At 39.8% G+C, this 20995-nt stretch overlaps 1 protein-coding gene across 8 annotated transcripts in view; it reads right to left on the reverse strand.

Moving 5' to 3' along the window:
- Positions 1 to 18908, reverse strand: part of GPHN (gephyrin) — a 524116-nt gene extending 505208 nt beyond the window's left edge. For all 8 annotated transcript variants that reach the window (XM_066272872.1, XM_066272871.1, XM_066272867.1 and 5 more), the window contains exon 1: positions 18778 to 18908. In XM_066272872.1, coding sequence (XP_066128969.1) covers positions 18778 to 18841 — 64 coding nt within the window. In that variant the 5' untranslated portion in view covers positions 18842 to 18908. The remainder of the gene's footprint in view (positions 1 to 18777) is intronic.
- Between the last annotated feature and the right edge of the window lie 2087 nt (positions 18909 to 20995).

Consider the following 20995-nt stretch of genomic DNA (forward strand, 5'->3'; position numbering starts at 1 on the left):
TTGCTAAGAGTACAGTCAAACTTGTGCTTGAATTTTGGCATTGCCACTGGTGTAGTCTTGAGCCAGTTACTTAAACTCTACTTCTCAGGCAGTATAAGAGGAAGGACTGAATAACATGCAAAGTGATTAGAACAAATAGAACATGTTTATACTATATATATAAGCCCCATACATGTTAGCAATAATAAGTTGAACCTAATTGAAAAAAACAATTGTATTATATTCATTCAATATTTTCTATCTTAGAAAGCAGGAAATTTGTAACGGTTTAAAAATGTGTGTAAAAAGTGGCTTGAAAGCAATTTTGGTGCTTATACTTACCCACATCAAAAATAAAATATGGAAGCTCTTTATTCTTTGAAATGCAACATAAATTAAGCCTGAATTTGTCAATATCGAACTTGATTAAATACTGTGTTCATGTTATTATGGCTAAAATATTAGTTCCAAGAAGAAAAGGTCTTCTATCAGTCTTATTCACTATTTTAACCCTCACTTGAGCACAGAACCTTTGTACCTCACATTAACCCTAGAAGGTAAGCATAGTCACTCCCATTCAAAACTAAGGAAAAGGGAAACTGTGGTTAAGCGTCTTGACTTTTGACTCCTATTTTTCGCTGTTTTTCTTTTTTCTTTTCTTTTTTTTTTTTAAGATAGGAGAGAGAAAAGGAGAGAGAGAGAGAGCGAGAGACAGGGGGAGGAGCTGGGAGCATCAACTCCCATACGTGCCTTGACCAGGCAAGCCCAGATTTCAAACCAGCAACCTCAGCATTCCAACCCAATGCTTTATCCACTGCACCACCCCAGTTCAGGTGCTGTTTTGCTATTTTGGTCAACACAGTTAAACTTCAAAATAAATAACAGCATTTTCGGAATTTCTAATTTTACCTATAATTTAAAATTTTTATTTTGTAAGATGATATTTTTAAAAATTGCTGTAAAATTACCCTAAAATAATCCTCATACAGACTATGACCATCAACTAGGAGGAGATATATTAAATTTGATAGTATAAAATGTCTCCAATACATATTATTAGTATCACCCTGTTACCAGTTATAAATATATAAAAAATATTAAACCACCTACACTGAACTATCTTTTCATTAATAACAGTGATGTTCTGGTATACCTAAATATTTCTGGTTAGCTGCTTCCTAAGATACCATGTAAATGTCACACCACTGTTTTTTCATTAAACATCTTCTATGCAACTACTTCATTAACAGTTGCTATGACAAAAAGGTACAAAAGAAATAAAAAACATATCACCCTTTTCAAGGACTTTAAAATCTATTTTGAATAAGATGCTTATACATGAAGCTGTTAGCAACTTGCACCAAGCAACATATGAAAAGGTTAAGGTAGTAAAGATTGAGTATATATTCCAAGTCAGACACACATAGTAGGCATTTTCATGTACATTACCTCAGTTTCCTTTTTTTTTTTTTTAAGTGAAACAAGAGGAGATAGTGAGACATACTTCCGCATGAGCCCTGACCGGGATCCAACCTGAAATCCCCGCTTGGGGAGGGATGCTCTGCTCATCTGGAGTTGATGCTTGCAACTGAGCTATTTCTAGCACCTGAGGTGAAGGCTCCACAGAGCCACCCTCAGCACCTGGGGCAACACGCTCAAATCAATCAATCGAGCCACGGCTGTGGGAAGGGTAGAGTGAGAGAGAAGGGGGGAGGAGGAGGTGAGGAGACACAGATGGTTGCTTCTCCTGTGTGCCCTGATGGGGAATCAAACCTGGGACTTTCAATGCTGGGTCGATGCTCTACCACTGAGCCAAGCAGCTGGGGCCAGCTACTTCTTTAAAACTCTATGAAGTAAGTATTGCCATGTTCATTTTGAAGGAGAAAACAAATTCAGAGGTTAAATGACTTCCCACTGTCAAGGGCAAACCAGAGTTTGAAATCTAAGTCTGTGACTCCAAAGTCCTTTAAAAAACAAAAACAAAAAACCCTACAACATGCAGCCTCCCACATGTACATGATTACAGGGGATAAATAACAATTTATAAACACTAAAGGAAAACAAAGAAAAACATCATTGTAGAGAATAAGTCCTTCTGTTAAGGAAGTGAGGTTTGAGCTGACTTTGAAATTAAATGGAAGACTGAAACTACTGGTAACAGAAAAAAAGTTAATGCCACAAAAATTTCTAAACTGAAAAAATATAAATATTTTTCCTTCAATTTATTCTGATAACACCTGCTCTCTGAAATTTTATCTTTTCTTCCATTTTTTATTCTCCTGATTTTTTATGTATAATTTACCTCTTCTCCATAATCATCATAATCATTTCCATTGTAAAGACAAAAAAAAAAAAAGAGAAAACAATTGAGAGAGAGAGTTAAGTAATATTGCTCATGGTTATAAAAAGTTACTGGCCAGATTAGCATTAGAAAATGAGCCTTCTAGTGTTTGGTGACCTAGTGTTCCTTAAATGTTTTTTTTGCCAAAGTACCAATAACAGAGGAATGATGATGTCTGGAGTTATATAATGGGCTCACTTGAAATCTCTTTGAAGATTCAGATTTTATCTTAAAAGCTCATGAGAATTCTACATTCTGTGCCTAATTTACTCATACTTATCTAATATTAAAGTGGTTTCAATTACATGGTTTCAAGTAAAATAGTTACTTCAAGTATTATGTTTGATTTTATTAACCATTGTCAACCCAGTAAGTTTAATTTTTTTGTTTTTGTTTTGTTTGTTTGTTTGTTTTTTACAGGGACAGAAAGTCAGAGAAAGGGATAGATGGGACAGACAGACAGGAAAGGAGAGAGATGAGAAACATCAATCATCACTTTTTCATTGCAACACCTTAGTTGCTCATTGATTGCTTTCTCACATGTGCCTTGACTGCGTGCCTTCAGCAGACCGAGTAACCCCTTGCTCGAGCCAGTGACCTCGGGTCCAAGCTGGTGAGCTTTCTGCTCAAGCCAGATGAGCCCGCACTCAAGCTGGCGACCTCAGGGTCTCGAACCTGGGACCTCCGCATCCCAGTCCGATGTTCTATTCACTGCGCCACCGCCTAGTCAGGCAAGTTTAATTTTTAAAAAAATAAAAATTTAAAATAATTGTTTATTCCCATACCTTAGATTTTAAGGTGTACAATCCTTAGAGAATTCCCATATACCCCAATTTGAAAAGTAGGACACAAATGTGTAATGCTTCTTTCACCAGATCTCATTTCCTTGCTTCTTTATTTTTCATATTAGTAAATTTTTAAAAACATAGTAAATTTTATTCTATTCTTTTAAAAAGTATAGTTACTGCAAAACTACTGTAAACATTTGGGTTGTTTATATTAATTATAAAAGTTTCAAAAAGTTCTACTTACTTGGTTAAAATCAATTAATTAAATGCAACTTATGGACTCACTAAACAACCTGGACAGAGCTACATGACAATACTCCATTAGGTATTTGCTTTTTGAGCGGTCATTCAAAAATTAAGTAAGAATTGCATGCTATTCATATTAACTACAGTCCCAATTACTGTTAAGGAGGTTAAATAATCTTTTCTTCTTCCTAATTTATTTTCTCTGCCCAAATATGAAGGAAGAAATCCCTGTGGTTTCATTACTTTCTTTTTTATTGTTTTTTTTTAAACATTTCAAATTCCAAATATGCTTTGTTGTTCTTCAATCCCATTTCCAGCAGCAACATATAAATTTTACCTGTTTTTACACACTGTTCCAAAAAGGCACCCTATTCAACCTAACCAGGAATCTATCACCTGTAAGAATAAAAACAGACTCATACATCATCTCCTCCTCAGTAATATATTGCTGCTTTTCCATCATAAACCTCAGTTAAAATGAATTAGTCATAGTGTTTTTAACAAAGTTCAATCTCTTAATATGTAAAAAACTGTGTACTAATAGCTTATAAAGTATTTGACAAGTGATGACAGTATTAAGTATATTCATTAGAAATTAATTTAATGATTTTCTACTTTAAAATTTTAATTCTCTATTATATTGCTTCTAACCAAAAATTCATGAAAGAAAGAACAACCTAGTTTAAGAAATGGGCTTCCTCATACAGCACCCCTGAGGGGACAGTGATGAAAAATACTCTCCCTGCCCCTCAGGAGCTCAAAGTTTATTCAGGGGGAGGATCACAGCAGAATACTGTAATACATTTTAAGGACTTATGATAGAGTTGGGCACATTTTGCAGCAGCTAAATTAGAAAGATGAGGAAAGAGAAGGATCTGAGTAGGAAGAAATGAAATTCAAACTGTATCATAAAGGGTAAGTAGGAGTTTAGCAGAGAAAGATGATTGGGAAAGGGGATTCTAGGTGAAAAAAAAAAAAAGCTTGAGAACACAAAACCATTTTACAAGCTCACTGCCCCTGGCTCCATGCAGGGGACTGCTGGGGAAATGGTTTGAGCCAGGGTCAGAGAGACAGGAGGACACAATTATGGTGAGCCTTATTTATTACTCAAAGGAGTTTGGATTTGATGCTGCAGGCAGTGAAGAGACAATGATATGCATAAGTAATACATTATGGAAAAAACATATTTGACCCTGAACCATTTCTTATGTTTGCTGTTGTTAAAGTTGTGTAAGGTAAAAAAAAAAAAAAAAAAAGCAATTAGTATTAATACACATGATATTTTCTTTAAACAGAAAAAAAAATAGGCTTCCTTTAAGCAAAAGTCATACAGATTAATGTTGGTATGTCTGCCACAATCACAATTCCATTTGGTGGGATTTAAGGGTTGTTTTTGTTTTGTTTTTTAATTTTTCCACTGATATGAGAGAAAGAGAGAGAGGGAAGCATCAACTCATTGTTCCACTTAGTTGTTCCCTCATCAGTTGTTTTCCTTACACCCTGACCTGGGATCCAGCTGAATCTGCAATCTCCACGCCCCAGGAGGATGCTCTATTCACAGAGCCACCCTGCCAGGTCTGGTAGGCTTTAGGTTTTGTTTGCAACAGTGATTTGGCTACTTAATGAAAACTTCTATTCTCAAAACAAAGATATATTTATATATTTACATCGATAAATGGGCTTTTCAGAATATAATATTGACAGTATAATGTACATGAATAAGCTTGAGTAATGAAATAAAAAAATGCTTGAACAATTCCAGAGTTACAGAATTATCATCCTCTTGGCTTAGAATTTAGTTTTTTAATATTTTGAATGATTAAGATGCTACCAGATGACGTCACAGTAATGGCGGAGTAGGAAGCGATACCGATAAATCTCCCCCAAAACTCAACAAGATCTTCAACCAGAAACAGAAAAACCTATACTTGGAGCCTCCAGATGCTTCACAATACACCTGAAGGTATGGTCGAGTGAAAAATTGGCTAAATATATAACCAAATCCTGAAGGAAATAGGGAGTAAGAAATGCTCCGCCTTCCTCACTAACCTAAACAGGGCGGCTTTCTCTGGTAACTGTGAATATAGAAACCGAGGCGGGCAAAGGGGGTGAATACATCCAGGCCGCGCACAAACGGCCGAACCAGGCTGTGGCACGAAGATCCTAGCGGAGGAAAAACTGATCCTGTGGCAAGCCGGGCAATACAAGCTAACACTCGCGCCAAACCCAAAGAAAGAAAGACAAGCGGGGCAGCCATTTTACCCATTCTCCTGGTTGCTGCGCAGTTACTGGGCGAGAGATCTCTTCCTAAGCCCCAGAAGTGGGTGTCCGTGTTACCCCACAGAGAGGCAGGGTCAGAGGCCTTTCTGTGGGCCGAAAGCAGAATCTCTGGGCAGCCCCAGCGCCCTGGGAAAGTCGCGCACGGGAGGGAGCGAGAACTAATTCCAACAGTGGAAATATTCCGTGCTGGTGAGGGTTTCACTCAGGGAAACGCGGCCGGCCTCATATCCTGGTGTGCACGCGCAGATAGGTAGTGAGCGATTCCTCCGAGTGCCTCGGCAGTGCGCGCCCGTGTTATCGCACAGAGGGGCAGAGTCAGGGGCCTTTGTGTGGGCAAAAGCGGAATCTCGGGCCGCCCCAGCGCCTTGCAAAAGCCACGCACGGGGACGGAGCGAGAGCGAATTCCAGCGCTGCAAATTTCCATGCAGTTGGGGGTTTCACTCAGAGCGTGAGACTACTGGCCGGATATCCTGGTCTGCGCGCGCAGATAGTGAATGAGAGTTTCCTCCAAGCGCCCCGGAAGTAGGTGCCCGCCTGTGTTACCGGACAGAGTGGCAGAGTCAGAGGTCTTTGAGTGGGCGGAAAGCCCGCCTGATTATGCTAGCAGCTCTGACTGACTGAGCCTTACCCAGAGCCCTGTGCTGAGTGGGAATAGAGTAGGGAGTTGCCAGCTCTTTGAACCTCTTACTATCCAGGCAGAGGCAGCAACAACCCCATAGCTGGATTATCAGGCTACTAATTGAGGAAGGAAAGACTAGGAGAAAGGCTCCAGGAACACGGACTCTCTCACTGTCGGAGCCTATGAATGCTAATGAGCCTTGACTCCCAACGAGACTAAAGCACAATACATGACATTGCCATAGAGACTTATCAACTGCAAACCTCTACTTGAGCGTGCCAAAGGGGCAGAACCTGGGGTACAGAGTCACCGACCAGGAAGAGGGAGAGAAAAGAAAAAACAAGAAGATAACCTCTCAAAATCAAGAATAATCTGCAGACTTTATAACCTATCCCATTTTATTATATTTATTCGTTTGTTTCTCTTATCTTCATTCTTGATACTTTCTTTCCTCCTCCAATTTGGCCGATTAACTCTCTGCCGGTCTTACTCTCTCCTCTCCTTGAACTACACTACCCATAAGTGTTACATCTCCCATTATCTTTTTTCTCCTCTTCCTTTCTCTCTATGAGGGTTGCACTCCAAAACCCTTAACTCTCTCTCTCTCCTTTCTTTTTTCTTCTTTTAGTGGTTCCCTCTTTTTTTCTCTCTCTCTTTCTTTTCTCCCTCTATATTAGTTTCTTCCTTTCTCCTTTACATCTCCTCTTATTCAAACCTCAATAACAAACAAATTATCTTATCTGGGACTCAAACTTATGTTTGTGGCAATTTGGGGGGTTTTTACTTCACCTTTTTAACTCACTAGCAGTGCTCCCATCCCTGGCTCTCCATTTTATCTAGTTCTTGTTCCACTAAATACAATAGTATTTTTTTTAATTTGTCCCCCCATTTCTCTGTTCTCCTCTTATTCCTCTCATCATAACTCTTAGACAACCAACACCTAAAAGCAAATAATTTTATTCTTAACCCAAATTTTTTCCTTATTTGCTTTTTGTGGGTCCATACCGCCCCCCCCCTTTTTTTTTTTTTTTGCCCCTTTATTACTTTTCCCCAATTCAGGACCTCCATCACAGGCATTGTTTGTTATAATTCACAGTTCACCACAAGATTTTCTCAAGAAAAAGGGGAGAGGAGAGGAAAAAAGGAGAGGGGGAATAATTTCCTTTTTTTAAAAAATATTATTTTATTTTTCTTTATTTCATTATTAATTTTTTTTTAAAAAAAACAACTCTTTTTGATTTTTTTTAAACTTTTTATTCTTTATTAAATCTCATTAATACTATCAACAAAACCACCCTCAGATGCCATTAAGGAAGAGAAAATCGAATATCATGGATACAAAAGAAAGAGAGGTAACACAGCTAGATGAGGAAAAATCTATGGAGAAAAAATTTAATATATTGGAAACCTTGGAGCTAAATGACAGAGAATTCAAGATAGAAATCCTAAAAATCCTCCGAGATATACAAGAAAACACAGAAAGGCAATTTAGGGAGCTCAGAAAACAACTCAATGAACACAAAGAATATATGTCCAAAGAAATTGAAACTATAAAAACAAATCAAACAGAGATGAAAAACTCAATTCACGAGCTGAAAAACGAAGTAACAAGCTTAGCTAATAGAACAGGTCAGATAGAAGAGAGGATTAGTGAAATAGAAGACAAGCAACTTGAGGCACAACAGAGAGAAAAAGAAAGAGACTCAAAAATTTAAAAAAATGAGATAGCCCTACAAGAATTATCTGACTCCATCAAAAAGAATAACATAAGAATAATAGGTATATCAGAGGGAGAAGAGAGAGAAAATGGAATGGAGAACATACTCAAACAAATAATAGATGAGAACTTCCCAAGCCTGTGGAAAGAACTAAAGCCTCAAATTCAAGAAGCAAACAGAACACCGAATTTTCTTAACCCCAACAAACCTACTCCAAGGCATATCATAATGAAATTGACACAAACCAACAGCAAAGAAAAAATTCTCAAGGCAGCCAGGGAAAAGAAGAATACAACATATAAAGGAAGGCCCATTAGATTATCATCAGATTTCTCAGCAGAAACTCTACAAGCTAGAAGAGAGTGGACCCCAATATTTAAAGTCCTGAAAGAGAGAAACTTTCAGCCACGAATACTATACCCATCAAAGCTATCCTTCAAATATGAAGGAGAAATAAAAACATTCACAGATACAGAAAAGATGAGGGAATTTATTATCAGAAAACCCCCACTCCAGGATTTACTAAAGGGGGTTCTCCAATCAGATACAAAGAACAAAAAAAAAAACAGAGCCACAAGTAAAAGCTCCAAGAAGAACTCAATAAAACCAAATTTAAACTGTGACTACAACAAAAAGAAAGGGGGAGAAGATGGAGATTAACAGTAGCAAAGGACGATGGAGTGCAAAAGTACTCACAAAATAGTTTGCTACAATGAACAGGGTAGGGACCCTTTTCATTACTCAAAGGTAACCACCATTGAAAAAACCACCACAGAAGCACATGAGATAAAAAAGATAGCAACAGAGGAAAGATGTATGGAATACAACCAAATAAAAACAAAAGATAGAAAAACGAAAGAGAAGGATCAAACAAGACACAAAACTAACAGAAAGCAAGATATAAAATGGCAATAGGGAACTCACAAGTATCAATAATTACACTAAATGTAAACGGATTAAACTCACCAATAAAAAGGCAGAGTAGCAGAATGGATTAAAAAAGAAAATCCAACTGTATGCTGCCTACAGGAAACTCATCTAAGTAACAAGGATAAAAACAAATTCAAAGTGAAAGGCTGGAAAACAATACTGCAAGCAAATAACATCCAAAAAAAAGCAGGTGTAGCAATACTCATATCGGATAATGCTGACTACAAGACAGCAAAAGTACTCAGAGACAAAAATGGCCATTTCATAATGGCTAAGGGGACACTGAATCAAGAAGACATAACAATTCTTAATATATATGCACCAAACCAAGGAGCACCAAAATATATAAGACAGCTACTTATTGACCTTAAAACAAAAACTGACAAAAATACAATCATACTTGGAGACCTCAATACACCGCTAACGGCTCTAGATCGGTCATCCAAACAGAGAATCAACAAAGACATAGTGGCCTTAAACAAAACACTAGAGCACCTGGATATGATAGACATCTACAGGACATTTCATCCCAAAGTGACTGAGTATACATTTTTCTCCAGTGTACATGGATCATTCTCAAGAATTGACCATATGTTGGGCCACAAAAACAACATCAGCAAATTCAGAAAAATTGAAGTTGTACCAAGCATATTTTCTGATCATAAAGCCTTGAAACTAGAATTCAACTGCAAAAAAGAGGAAAAAAATCCCACAAAAATGTGGAAACTAAACAACATACTTTTAAAAAATGAATGGGTCAAAGAAGAAATAAGTGCAGAGATCAAAAGATATATACAGAGTAATGAAAATGACAATACGACATATCAGAATCTATGGGATGCAGCAAAAGCAGTGATAAGAGAGAAGTTCATATCACTTCAGGCATATATGAACAAACAAGAGAGAGCCCAAGTGAACCACTTAACTTCCCACATTAAGGAACTAGAAAAAGAAGAACAAAGACAACCCAAAAGCAGCCGAAGAAAGGAGATAATAAAAATCAGAGCAGAAATAAATGAATTAGAGAACAGAAAAACTATAGAAAAAATTAATAGAACAAGGAGCTGGTTCTTTGAAAAGATCAACAAAATTGACAAACCCTTGGCAAGACTTACCAAGGAAAAAAGAGAAAGAACTCATATAAACAAAATCCAAAATGAAAGAGGAGAAATCACCACAGACACCGTAGATATACAAAGAATTATTGTAGAATACTATGAAAAACTTTATGCCACTAAATTCAACAACCTAGAAGAAATGGATAAATTCCTAGAACAATACAACCTTCCTAGACTGAGTCAAGAAGAAGCAGAAAGCCTAAACAGACCTATCAGTAGAGAAGAAATAGAAAAAACCATTAAAAACCTCCCCAAAAATAAAAGTCCAGGCCCTGACGGCTATACCAGCGAATTTTATCAAACATTCAAAGAAGACTTGGTTCCTATTCTACTCAAAGTCTTCCAAAAAATTGAAGAAGAAACAATACTTCCAAACACATTTTATGAGGCCAACATAACCCTCATACCAAAACCAGGCAAGGATGGCACAAAAAAAGAAAACTACAGACCAATATCTCTAATGAATACAGATGCTAAAATACTAAACAAAATACTAGCAAATCGAATACAACAACATATTAAAAAAATAATACATCATGATCAAGTGGGATTCATCCCAGAATCTCAAGGATGGTTCAACATACGTAAAACGGTTAACGTAATACACCATATCAACAAAACAAAGAACAAAAACCACATGATCTTATCAATAGACGCAGAAAAGGCTTTCGATAAAATACAACACAATTTTATGTTTAAGACTCTCAACAAAATGGGTATAGAAGGAAAATATCTCAACATGATAAAGGCCATATATGATAAACCATCAGCTAACATCATATTAAATGGCACTAAACTGAAGGCTTTCCCCCTTAAATCAGGAACAAGACAGGGTTGTCCACTCTCTCCACTCTTATTTAATGTAGTACTAGAGGTTCTCGCCACAGCAATCAGACAAGACAAAGAAATAAAAGGCATCCATATCGGAAAAGAAGAAGTAAAGCTATCACTTTTTGCAGATGATATGATCCTATACATCGAAAACCCCAAAGAATCAACAAAAAGACTACTAGAAACAATAAGCCAATACAGTAAGGTCGCAGGATACAAAATTAACGTACAGAAGTCAATAGCCTTTCTATATGCCAACAATGAAACAATTCAGAACGAACTCAAAAGAATAATCCCCTTCACGATTGCAACAAAAAAAATAAAATACTTAGGAATAAACATAACAAAGAATGTAAAGGACTTATATAATGAAAACTATAAACCATTTTTAAGGGAAATTGAAAAAGATATAATGAGATGGAAGAATATACCTTGTTCTTGGCTAGGAAGAATAAATATAATCAAGATGGCTATATTACCCAAAGCAATATACAAATTCAATGCAATTCCCATCAAACTTCCAATGACGTTTTTTAAAGAAATAGAGCAAAAAATCATCAGATTTATATGGAACTATAAAAAACCCCGAATAGCCAAAGCAATCCTAAAGTAAAAGAATGAAGCTGGGGGCATTACAATACCTGACTTCAAACTCTATTATAGGGCCACGACAATCAAAACAGCATGGTATTGGCAGAAAAATAGACACTCAGACCAATGGAACAGAATAGAAAGTCCAGAAATAAAACCACATATATATAGTCAAATAATTTTTGATAAAGGGGCAAACAACACACAATGGAGAAAAGAAAGCCTCTTCAATAAATGGTGCTGGGAAAACTGGAAAGCCACATGCAAAAGAATGAAACTGGACTACAGTCTCTCCCCCTGTACAAAAATTAACTCAAAATGGATCAAAGATCTAAACATAAGACCTGAAACAATTAAGTACATAGAAGAAGACAGAGGTACTCAACTCATGGACCTGGGTTTTAAAGAGCATTTTATGAATTTGACTCCAATGGCAAGAGAAGTGAAGGCAAAAATTAATGAATGGGACTACATCAGACTAAGAAGTTTTTGCTCAGCAAGACAAACTGATAACAAAATAAACAGAAAGCCAACTAAATGGGAAATGATATTTTCAAACAACAGCTCAGATAAGGGCCTAATATCCAAAATATACAAAGAACTCATAAAACTCAACAACAAACAAACAAACAATCCCATAAAAAAATGGGAAGAGGATATGAACAGACACTTCTCCCAGGAAGAAATACAAATGGCCAACAGATATATGAAAAGATGCTCATCTTCTTTAGCTATTAGAGAAATGCAAATCAAAACGGCAATGAGATACCACCTCACACCTGTTCGATTAGCTATTATTAGCAAGACAGGTAATAGCAAATGTTGGAGAGGCTGTGGAGAAAAAGGAATCCTCATCCACTGTTGGTGGGAATGTAAAGTAGTGCAACCATTATGGAAGAAAGTATGGTGGTTCCTCAAAAAACTGAAAATAGAACTACCTTATGACCCAGCAATCCCTCTACTAGGTATATACCCCAAAAACTCAGAAACATTGATACGTAAAGACACATGCAGCCCCATGTTTATTGCAGCATTGTTCACAGTGGCCAGGACATGGAAACAACCAAAAAGCCCGTCAATAGATGACTGGATAAAGAAGATGTGGCACATATACACTATGGAATGCTACTCAGCCATAAGAAATGATGACATCGGAACATTTACAGCAAAATGGTGGGATCTTGATAACATGATACGAAGCGAAATAAGTAAATCAGAAAAAAACAGGAACTGCATTATTCCATACGTAGGTGGGACATAAAAGTGAAACTAAGAGACATTGATAAGAGTGTGGTGGTTACGGGGGGGGGGGGGGGGGGGGGAATGGGAGAGGGAAAGGGGGAGGGGGAGGGGCACAAAGAAAACAAGATAGAAGGTGACAGAGGACAATCTGACTTTGGGTGATGGGTATGCATCATAATTGAACGACAAGATACCCTGGACTTGTTATCTTTGAATATATGTATCCTGATTTATTGATGTCAACCCATTAAAAAAATAAAATTATTTAAAAAAAAAAAAAAAAAAAGATGCTACCTACATGTAACTAATATTTTAGGTGTTCTCATTTACAATTAGTCTTTTCTTCCTATCATCTAGCTTTATGTCCTGTTTTAATATTGCTTATTGATTACAGATCTACAGCTCAGTGTAATAAAAACGTATATTACTAGAGCAAAAGTATGATTTTTTAAAACTTCCTTTCCCAAATATTTGCATCATTTCTCATCCATGCCACTGTTAGTAAAAATTTAGGTAATGAATTATCATCTTTAGCTATGTACTTTGATATCAAACATTCGCCGTGGCTACCTAATACAATATTAATTACCTAGTGGAATACAATCTATCTCATTCTATATTATTCATGTATGTATTCATTATTTTTCTGATATCTCAGAGAATCTTTTATAGCGGTAGACCTTTTATAGCCCAGTGGCTCAGTTGGTTAGTATGTCCTTCCAAAAGCCAGGGTTGTGGGTTGGATCCCAGGTCTGGGCACACACAAGAATCAACCAATTATCCTGGCGGGTTGGCTAAGCATATAGAGCATAGACTGGGCTTGCAAACATCAGAGATTGGATCTCACTCAGGTCAAGGCAAGCATGAGAAGTGATCATCTGCTTTTCCTCCCCTCCCCCTCCCCTTCTTTCTCTTCCCCTCTCACAGCCAGTGACTGACTGGATTGGTTTTAGCATCAGCAAAGCGCTGAAGATAGCTTGGTTGATCACAGCACTGATCCAGACTGGGGTTGCCAGGCAGATCCTAGTTGGTCCAGGTGCATGTAGGAGTCTGTCTCTCTATCTTCCCTCCTCTCACTTAAAAGAAAAAAAAAAAAAAGAACCAACCAATAAATGTATAAATAAGTGGAACAACAAATCAATGTTTTCTTCCTCTGTCTCTCTAAAAATCAATAATAATAAAAAGTAGAAAAACAGAAAAACTTAGGTAAAAAGTGACACATTTGAAATATAGTTACTTAACTATGTAATTTTTAAAATTCACTTAAGTATAATTACTACTGAAGGTATCAAAAAAAAAAAAATCCTACATCTGCCCCACATCTTATTTCTAGTTTCAAAACAGTAGATACTTGTTTGTTTGCATCATGTTATTCATCATCATATTATCTTTTTCTCTGTTATAAATAGCAATATCAGTAGGGAATATAAGAAACAGATAAATTAAAAACTAGATCTTAGTTGTGTAACAAAGAACTATAATACTTCATTTATGGCAAATCAACATAAGAGCGTTACTGACAAAAATACTGTTCCTAGAGATGGACAATAATATTCAACATAAAATGTTTCCATAACCTATTTTATATACAAAAAAGTTCCCAATTTTCCTGATAAAAAATAACTAGTACAATGTCCATGTTATATTATCATAATCTGATTTCTAAGCCCTAAATAATTCAAGATATCAAGAAAAATATGCCTTTACTAAATATTTTCCTTTATACCACTATTCTTTCAAAATTTTGTTAAAAAAATTCTAATAGTTAATTCATCTGATAAGAAGTTTCAATAGACTAGTACTATAGTTGCCAATTTCATAGATGAGCTGAAGACTAGAAAAACATCTAGAAGATGAAAAATTTCAAAGCATATTATCTTGGGGCCCTGGCCAGGTGTCTACATAGATACAGAGCTGTCCCAGAGCACAGAGGAGCTCAGGTCTGGGGATTGATCCCAGGTCAAGGAATAATTTAGAAGCAACCAATGAGTGCACAACTAAGTGGAGCAACAAGTTGACACTTCTATCTCCCCATTCTTCTCTCTCTCTTAAATCAATGGAAAAATGTAAAAAAAATATTATCTTGTAACAAAAAATAAATAAAAAGTCACAAAGAAACCAATTAGAAATTTAGAAATGACAGTACAATTTTTTTTTAATTTTTTTTTTGCATTTTTCTGAAGCTGGAAACAGGGGAGACAGTCAGACAGACTCCCGCATGCGCCCGACCAGTATCCACCCGGCACGCCCACCAGGGGCGAAACTCTGCCCACCAGGGGGCGATGCTCTGCCCATCCTGGGCGTCGCCATGTTGCGACCAGAGCCACTCTAGCGCCTGGGGCAGAGGCCAAGGAGCCATCCCCAGCGCCTGGGCCATCTTTGCTCCAATGGAGCCTTGGCTGCGGGAGGGGAAGAGAGAGACGAGAGGAAGGTGCGGCGGAGGGGTGGAGAAGCAAATGGGCGCTTCTCCTGTGTGCCCTGGCCAGGAATCGAACCCGGGTCCTCCGCACGCTAGGCCGACGCTCTACCGCTGAGCCAACCGGCCAGGGCCACAGTACAATTTTACAAAAGTACTATCACATCATAAAATGCTTTGCACTGGTAGACAGTACTTTCCACTACCACTGTAAAATAGATTTAGCTAAAATACTTAAAATGCCTATTATGAAGCATACAGAGAATATTTTACATGACAAGACATTCATGTTTAAACAGAGTCATAAATTACTACTCATAAAATCAGTATTAAGTGCAGCCTCTTAACCCAATCTTAAGTATAAAATCATAATACTTAAGTTCAGTAAAGAATAATTTCACATAGTGAACCTGCAACACTTGAGGTTCAATAAGACACAAAATTGTACAATATAGCTTCATTTTCATAGGTGTTTTAAAAAAAATGTTTATTGATTGATTTTTAGAGAGGGAGGAAGAGAGAGAAACATCAATTTGTTGTTCCACTTAACTATGCATTTATTGGTTGATTCTTTTATGTGTCCTGATCCAGGATCAAACCTGTAATCTTGGCATATCTGAACAACACTCGAACCAATTGAGTTATAGCGGGGGTTGGGGGGGGTTCAAAATCAATGGAATGTCAAGAGCATAAATATTAACCTGTTTTTAATAAAATCCACTACTTGCAGACTGAGGGATGGTGCTCTTTCATCTGATTCTTCTCCATGTATCCATCACAGTAGACAATATTTATACAAATAACTTTTTAAGTAAAAATCTCAAAGTTATTTCTGACTTCAAATATCCATTTTTTTTTTACAATTAAAAATATTCCACTGATTTGAGAGAGAGAAACATCAACTCATTGTTCCACTTAGTTGTGTTCTTACTGATTGCTTCTCCCCTGAATAGGGATTGAACCAGCGACCTTGGTGTGCCAGGACGATGCTTTATCCACCGAGACAACATCCAGGGCTCAAAAATCCATTTTTATCATCAAATCCTATCGCTCTATGTTACCACTTAGAGATACCACTATGTTATCCCAAAGCTGCAACTTTCTCTTCATTCCTTCAGCTACATCCTTATTTCTGACCCTAGACTTTCCCCAAAAACTGCTATACCTCATTCTTCAGATTATCTTTAATTCCACTGGCAAAGTTCTCTTCTCTCCTTTACATTTTGCTTATGGCATCTATCTAACCCATTTGGGCTTCCCAAGACCTTCACATTACATTTTGGGGGGGTTCAAGAACCTTATCATCACCAACATTTTCATTTATAAGGTTACCACTGACATTCAATTACAGTACCCTTAAAAATGCCAGTTTCGCTGGACCTGTAGTAGAGCAGTGGATAAAGCCTCTATGTGGAATGCTGAGGACGCCAGTTCTAAATCCTGAGCTTGCCCAGTCAAGGAACATAGGAGAAGCAACTATTGTGAGATGATGCTTCCTGCTCCTCCCCTGACTTTCTCTTTCTATCCTCTCTCTAAAATCAATAAATAAAATCTTTTTTTAGGTCAGTTTCTTCTTAACCTCTGATAAATGTACTAAATTCTGCCTCAGGCAATCACATTTGCTTCTTATCATTCTGAATATGGAATTTCTTTTACTTGTGTCTTCAAATGCATAAGTAATTTATTTAGACAATTTTAGCAAAATAATGACATAAATTGCCTCTTCAGTTGTTTGCCTATCGGTATTATCCCTATTTGACTATAGGGATACAGATAAGGGCTGCATCGTTCAAAGGGTTCTGTACAACCATGTCACTTGACCCAAGTAAGATAATTCACTAAATAAAACTATTAGGGAAAGCTTAAATAAACAAAAAATGTTTAAAAATCTCTGTAGTTTAACTTGAAAACATCCATGATTTTTCATTTCCTTTGTCAGCTGACACACTTTGTTTTTTATTAAGCTTCACCCTTACTACCCTACTAATTTTCAAAACACGGCTAGAATTTAAAGTGTGAATTGAGGATTGATCTAGGGAATACACTCTTACACCCATGATTAGACTTTTTGAAAATCAGCAATGCCAGTTCTTACAATTCTGAGATATAACTGAATCTTTGCACATGGCAACAGATTCAAAACACACACACACACACACACACACACACACACACACACAGCAGCTCATATGATTTGGGGGGATTCCCTTCCCAGAAATTGGTTTAGACTAGTTTCTCTATCCAAGAGCCTTTCGAAATTCCATCAATAAATCGCCATTAATATCTAAAATGAAAACCAGGAAAGGGCAACCCATTTACTTAAGAGTGGAAGGAGTGTCACGGATATCTCCTTTCCATAAAACTCAGCAGCCAAATTAAGCTTTGCACTCAATATCTACCGCAGAGAATTTTTTTTCTACCTAATATTAACAGCAAGTCTCATTCAATTTAGTCCCTTCTCGAGCACCGTCTCAACCTGTCAGAATTTGACAAGGGGAAAAAATTAAAAAGAATTTGGGGGTTGGGGAGGTGGGGGACACTAGGATTCCCGTCTACCTCACTTCTTTTTCCGAAATCACAACAGTAAATCTCGGATTTCCTTCACTCCAAACTAAATATAGTTCTTTAACCTCCGCCTTGCCACTCAATTACACATAAACCTTGCCAACTACAGAACCACAGCAGAAAACCCCTACACATTGGCTTGCTATTCATCTCGGAAGTCATGCCCTGCAGCAACTGCCTATCGCCGAACTAAGGGATATCACCCAAATACAACGCAGCGGAATCAGACATGCAGGGCACACACGGTTTCCGCGAGGGAGGGAAACGCGACCCGGGAAAGTGCGCTCCTCACCAGCCTCGGGACCGTGTGGGGGAGTGGGGGGGTCCCAGAGGGGAGGAGGACGGAGGAGCCCAAGTCGGGGAATCCTTCCCTCTCAAGTGAAAGGGGCTGAATCCCAGCCGCAGGCTCAGCCCGTCCCTCTAAGGAAACCGAGAGGCGGGCAGAGGGCCCTTAGCTGGGAAGGCGGAATGCACACACTTTGCGAGGTCCGGTTGTAAGCCGATCCCCCACCTCCCGGGGGAGACGAGGGTGTCCCATGGGTGGCCGAGGGGAAGCCCAGCTCGCGAGGGGCAGCCCGCGGCGGAGCAGAGTTCCGCCTGATGAACACCCAAGTCGTGTCCGGCCCGTACCCCCCGCAAGCACAGCAGAAGCGGCGCGGGGCCACTTGGGTGGGGGAGGGGGAGGGGGAGGGTGGCGAGGGGGTGGCCATGGGATTCCCCCGTCTCTCGGACTTGCAGGAGCCGAGGAAGCGCGCGGGCCAGCCGAGAGCGGCGTGCTTCAGGCTGCGGAGCCGGGATCCCGCCGCCTGCACCGGCAACACGGAGCCCCGCAGCGGCCGCCGCACCGGCCCCTCGGTCCCCGGGGGCCAGGGACTTCGGCTGCGAAGGCGCTGGGGCCTGACATCCCACGGGACCGGCTCCTGCTCCCGGGGGGTCGCACGGGAACACCCCAACCTACAGCAGCTCTCAGCGATTGTAAAACGCCCCCCTTTCCCGTCCCCCCTTCTCAGCCTTCCCTCCTCCCAGGGCCTCAGAGAAGGGTCACCACAGGCAAGAAGCCTGAGGCAAGTCGGGGACAGAGGTGGTCCGGTCCCAGATCTCCTTCCCGGTTACCTGTGAGGACTCCGACACGAATTTGATGGTCGTGGTTAGTGAGGATCATTCCCTCGGTCGCCATGTTTCCCAGCGCAGTCACCGCACTGACAGGAGCCGGGAGAAGCCGGAGCTCGGAGCGCGCCAGCCGGGAGCGCGCTCGCCTTGGACAGCGCGAGAGCGAACGCGCGAGGTGAGCGGGAAAGGCGCGGGGGGGGGGGCGGCCGGGCGCCGGTCGGACTGCGCCGGGGAGAGGCCGCGCAGGAGCGCGCGAGTCCGCGGGAGGGGGCGGAGTCAGGGCGCGCGACCCCGAGTGCCGGTCGGAGACGGCGAGGTACGGGGCGGTACGCGCTGTGGCCGCTGGAGGGGAACGCGCAGAGGTGTCCGGAGACCCAGGCCGCTCTGCAGCGCGCCAGAGGCAGGGCGGCTGGACAGCAAGAGACCGAGGGGAAAGGAGAGCACACGCTCGGTAGGTAGTGGGGGCGGACTCGGGAACGGGGCGGAGCTACACCGCGAGGCGTGGAACTCGTGGAGAGTGAGGGAGGAGTGAGAGCTCGCTGGCGTTGTACTGGGAGCGGTGCTGAGCCGGCCCAGCCCGGGGAAGACCGGGAACGCTCCGGGACGCGCGAGTAGCCCTGGATTGGCCGGGAGAACGCGAAGCAGGGTGCGCGCGAGACCCGAACGCTGCCTCAGCGGAGCGCCAGACAGAAGCAATCCCCTGCCGAGCCGGGCGCCTCGTTTGCGGGGCCTCTGGCCGGGTCTCTGGGCTGCGGAGCGGCTCTCCTGGACAGATGAGGAAGGGGCCACTCCTCGCCACCCCAGGAGCTGCCGGAGACCCCTGAGCGCGCCGGGGAACCTAGCGGTAGCTTGGAAAGCTGCGTGGGCTGTGGAACGGCGGCTGCCACCAAGAGTCGGCCGTGGGCCTTGAAGAAGGAGGTATCCTCCCCTGCCTCGTCTTCCCGCGGGCTTCCCCAGTCGGCTCCCAGCTCCGAGTATCTACATGGCGATCATAAGAAGCTTAGGAGTCTGCAGCAAAGCTTCTCTTCCTCCTGCTTGCTGCCTTGTGGTTTTGTGGCTTCGTCGCCATGGTCTCTGCTTTTAAATGAAAAGCACCAATCTTAGTGAGAAGTTGTTCCTCCTACCTGAGCTGTGTCACAAAAGTGGAAATAGTTATACTCGGGCCATGGCAATTGAGTTTCATTTCAGTATTTGTGTGATATACGATGACCATGAAAATAGCTTTTGTGGCCGCTGTTTTTCATAAAATGTGTTATTAATCACCTGTGGCTATTTGGTGTCAGTTTCTTAGTTCCATTCTCTTAGCCCTTTTAACTTCTGAATTAAAAAGCTACATGCACACATATGTACATATTCTTTTCTTTGATTCTCAGCCATGGTAAAGCCTGGAAAACTTAAAAACGAAAAGCGGAGTGTCAAAAATGTATTGTCAACGTTTGTACACAAGTTATCAGTCAATTTGATGACTATGAGTTTTTTATCATTTCAGTTGGAACACGGACTTATCCTCATTCACATTGTTACGTATTTCATTTTAAATAATGGAAGTACAAAGGAGATGTGGATGGAATTGAAGTGGGACAAAATAAATAAAATTTCTTTTGAGTATGTGTATTGCTAGTATTTTTGACAAAGCATTAAAAATGGAAACCAGATCACAAACCCACTTTCTATAATTATCCGTGTAGAGCCTTGTGGCCAAGGGATTCTTAACTAGTTTCAAATGAGCTATATATACCTGTAGTATATGGGAAAGTATGTCCAGAAGTTTCCTTTTTCTTTAAAGATGAAGAACAGTTGATTACATTGTTACCTTCCTAACCTAGCTTTATTCTCTACAGTTACTTCAAATTTCAAATGATTAAAAGTCTCAAACTTTTAGAGAGAAATTTCAAACATGCCCACTAATAGGTTCTGTAATCTTAAACAAATTTGGACCTTTTTCTTCGTCTTTTAAATAAAGTAGTCGACTAAGCATCCTTTCAACTTATAAATTCTATAATTATTCATGGAAAGAAACTGACACTTTTGTTTCACTACATTTGTTTCCATAAATAAAAAAACAAGGAGCTTTCTGTATAAAAGTGATGGTAAGCTTCATTAAAATTTAATTGGGAAGGGTGAATATGAATTAAACCTTATAAAGTATATGGAGGTTTGTTTACTAAAACTACTAAAATTGCTGGAAAAAGTGATATTAGTAGAACTAAACTAGACAATT

This window comes from Saccopteryx bilineata, chromosome 4 (genome assembly GCF_036850765.1).
Source record: "Saccopteryx bilineata isolate mSacBil1 chromosome 4, mSacBil1_pri_phased_curated, whole genome shotgun sequence".
NCBI classification, from domain to species: domain Eukaryota; kingdom Metazoa; phylum Chordata; class Mammalia; order Chiroptera; family Emballonuridae; genus Saccopteryx; species Saccopteryx bilineata.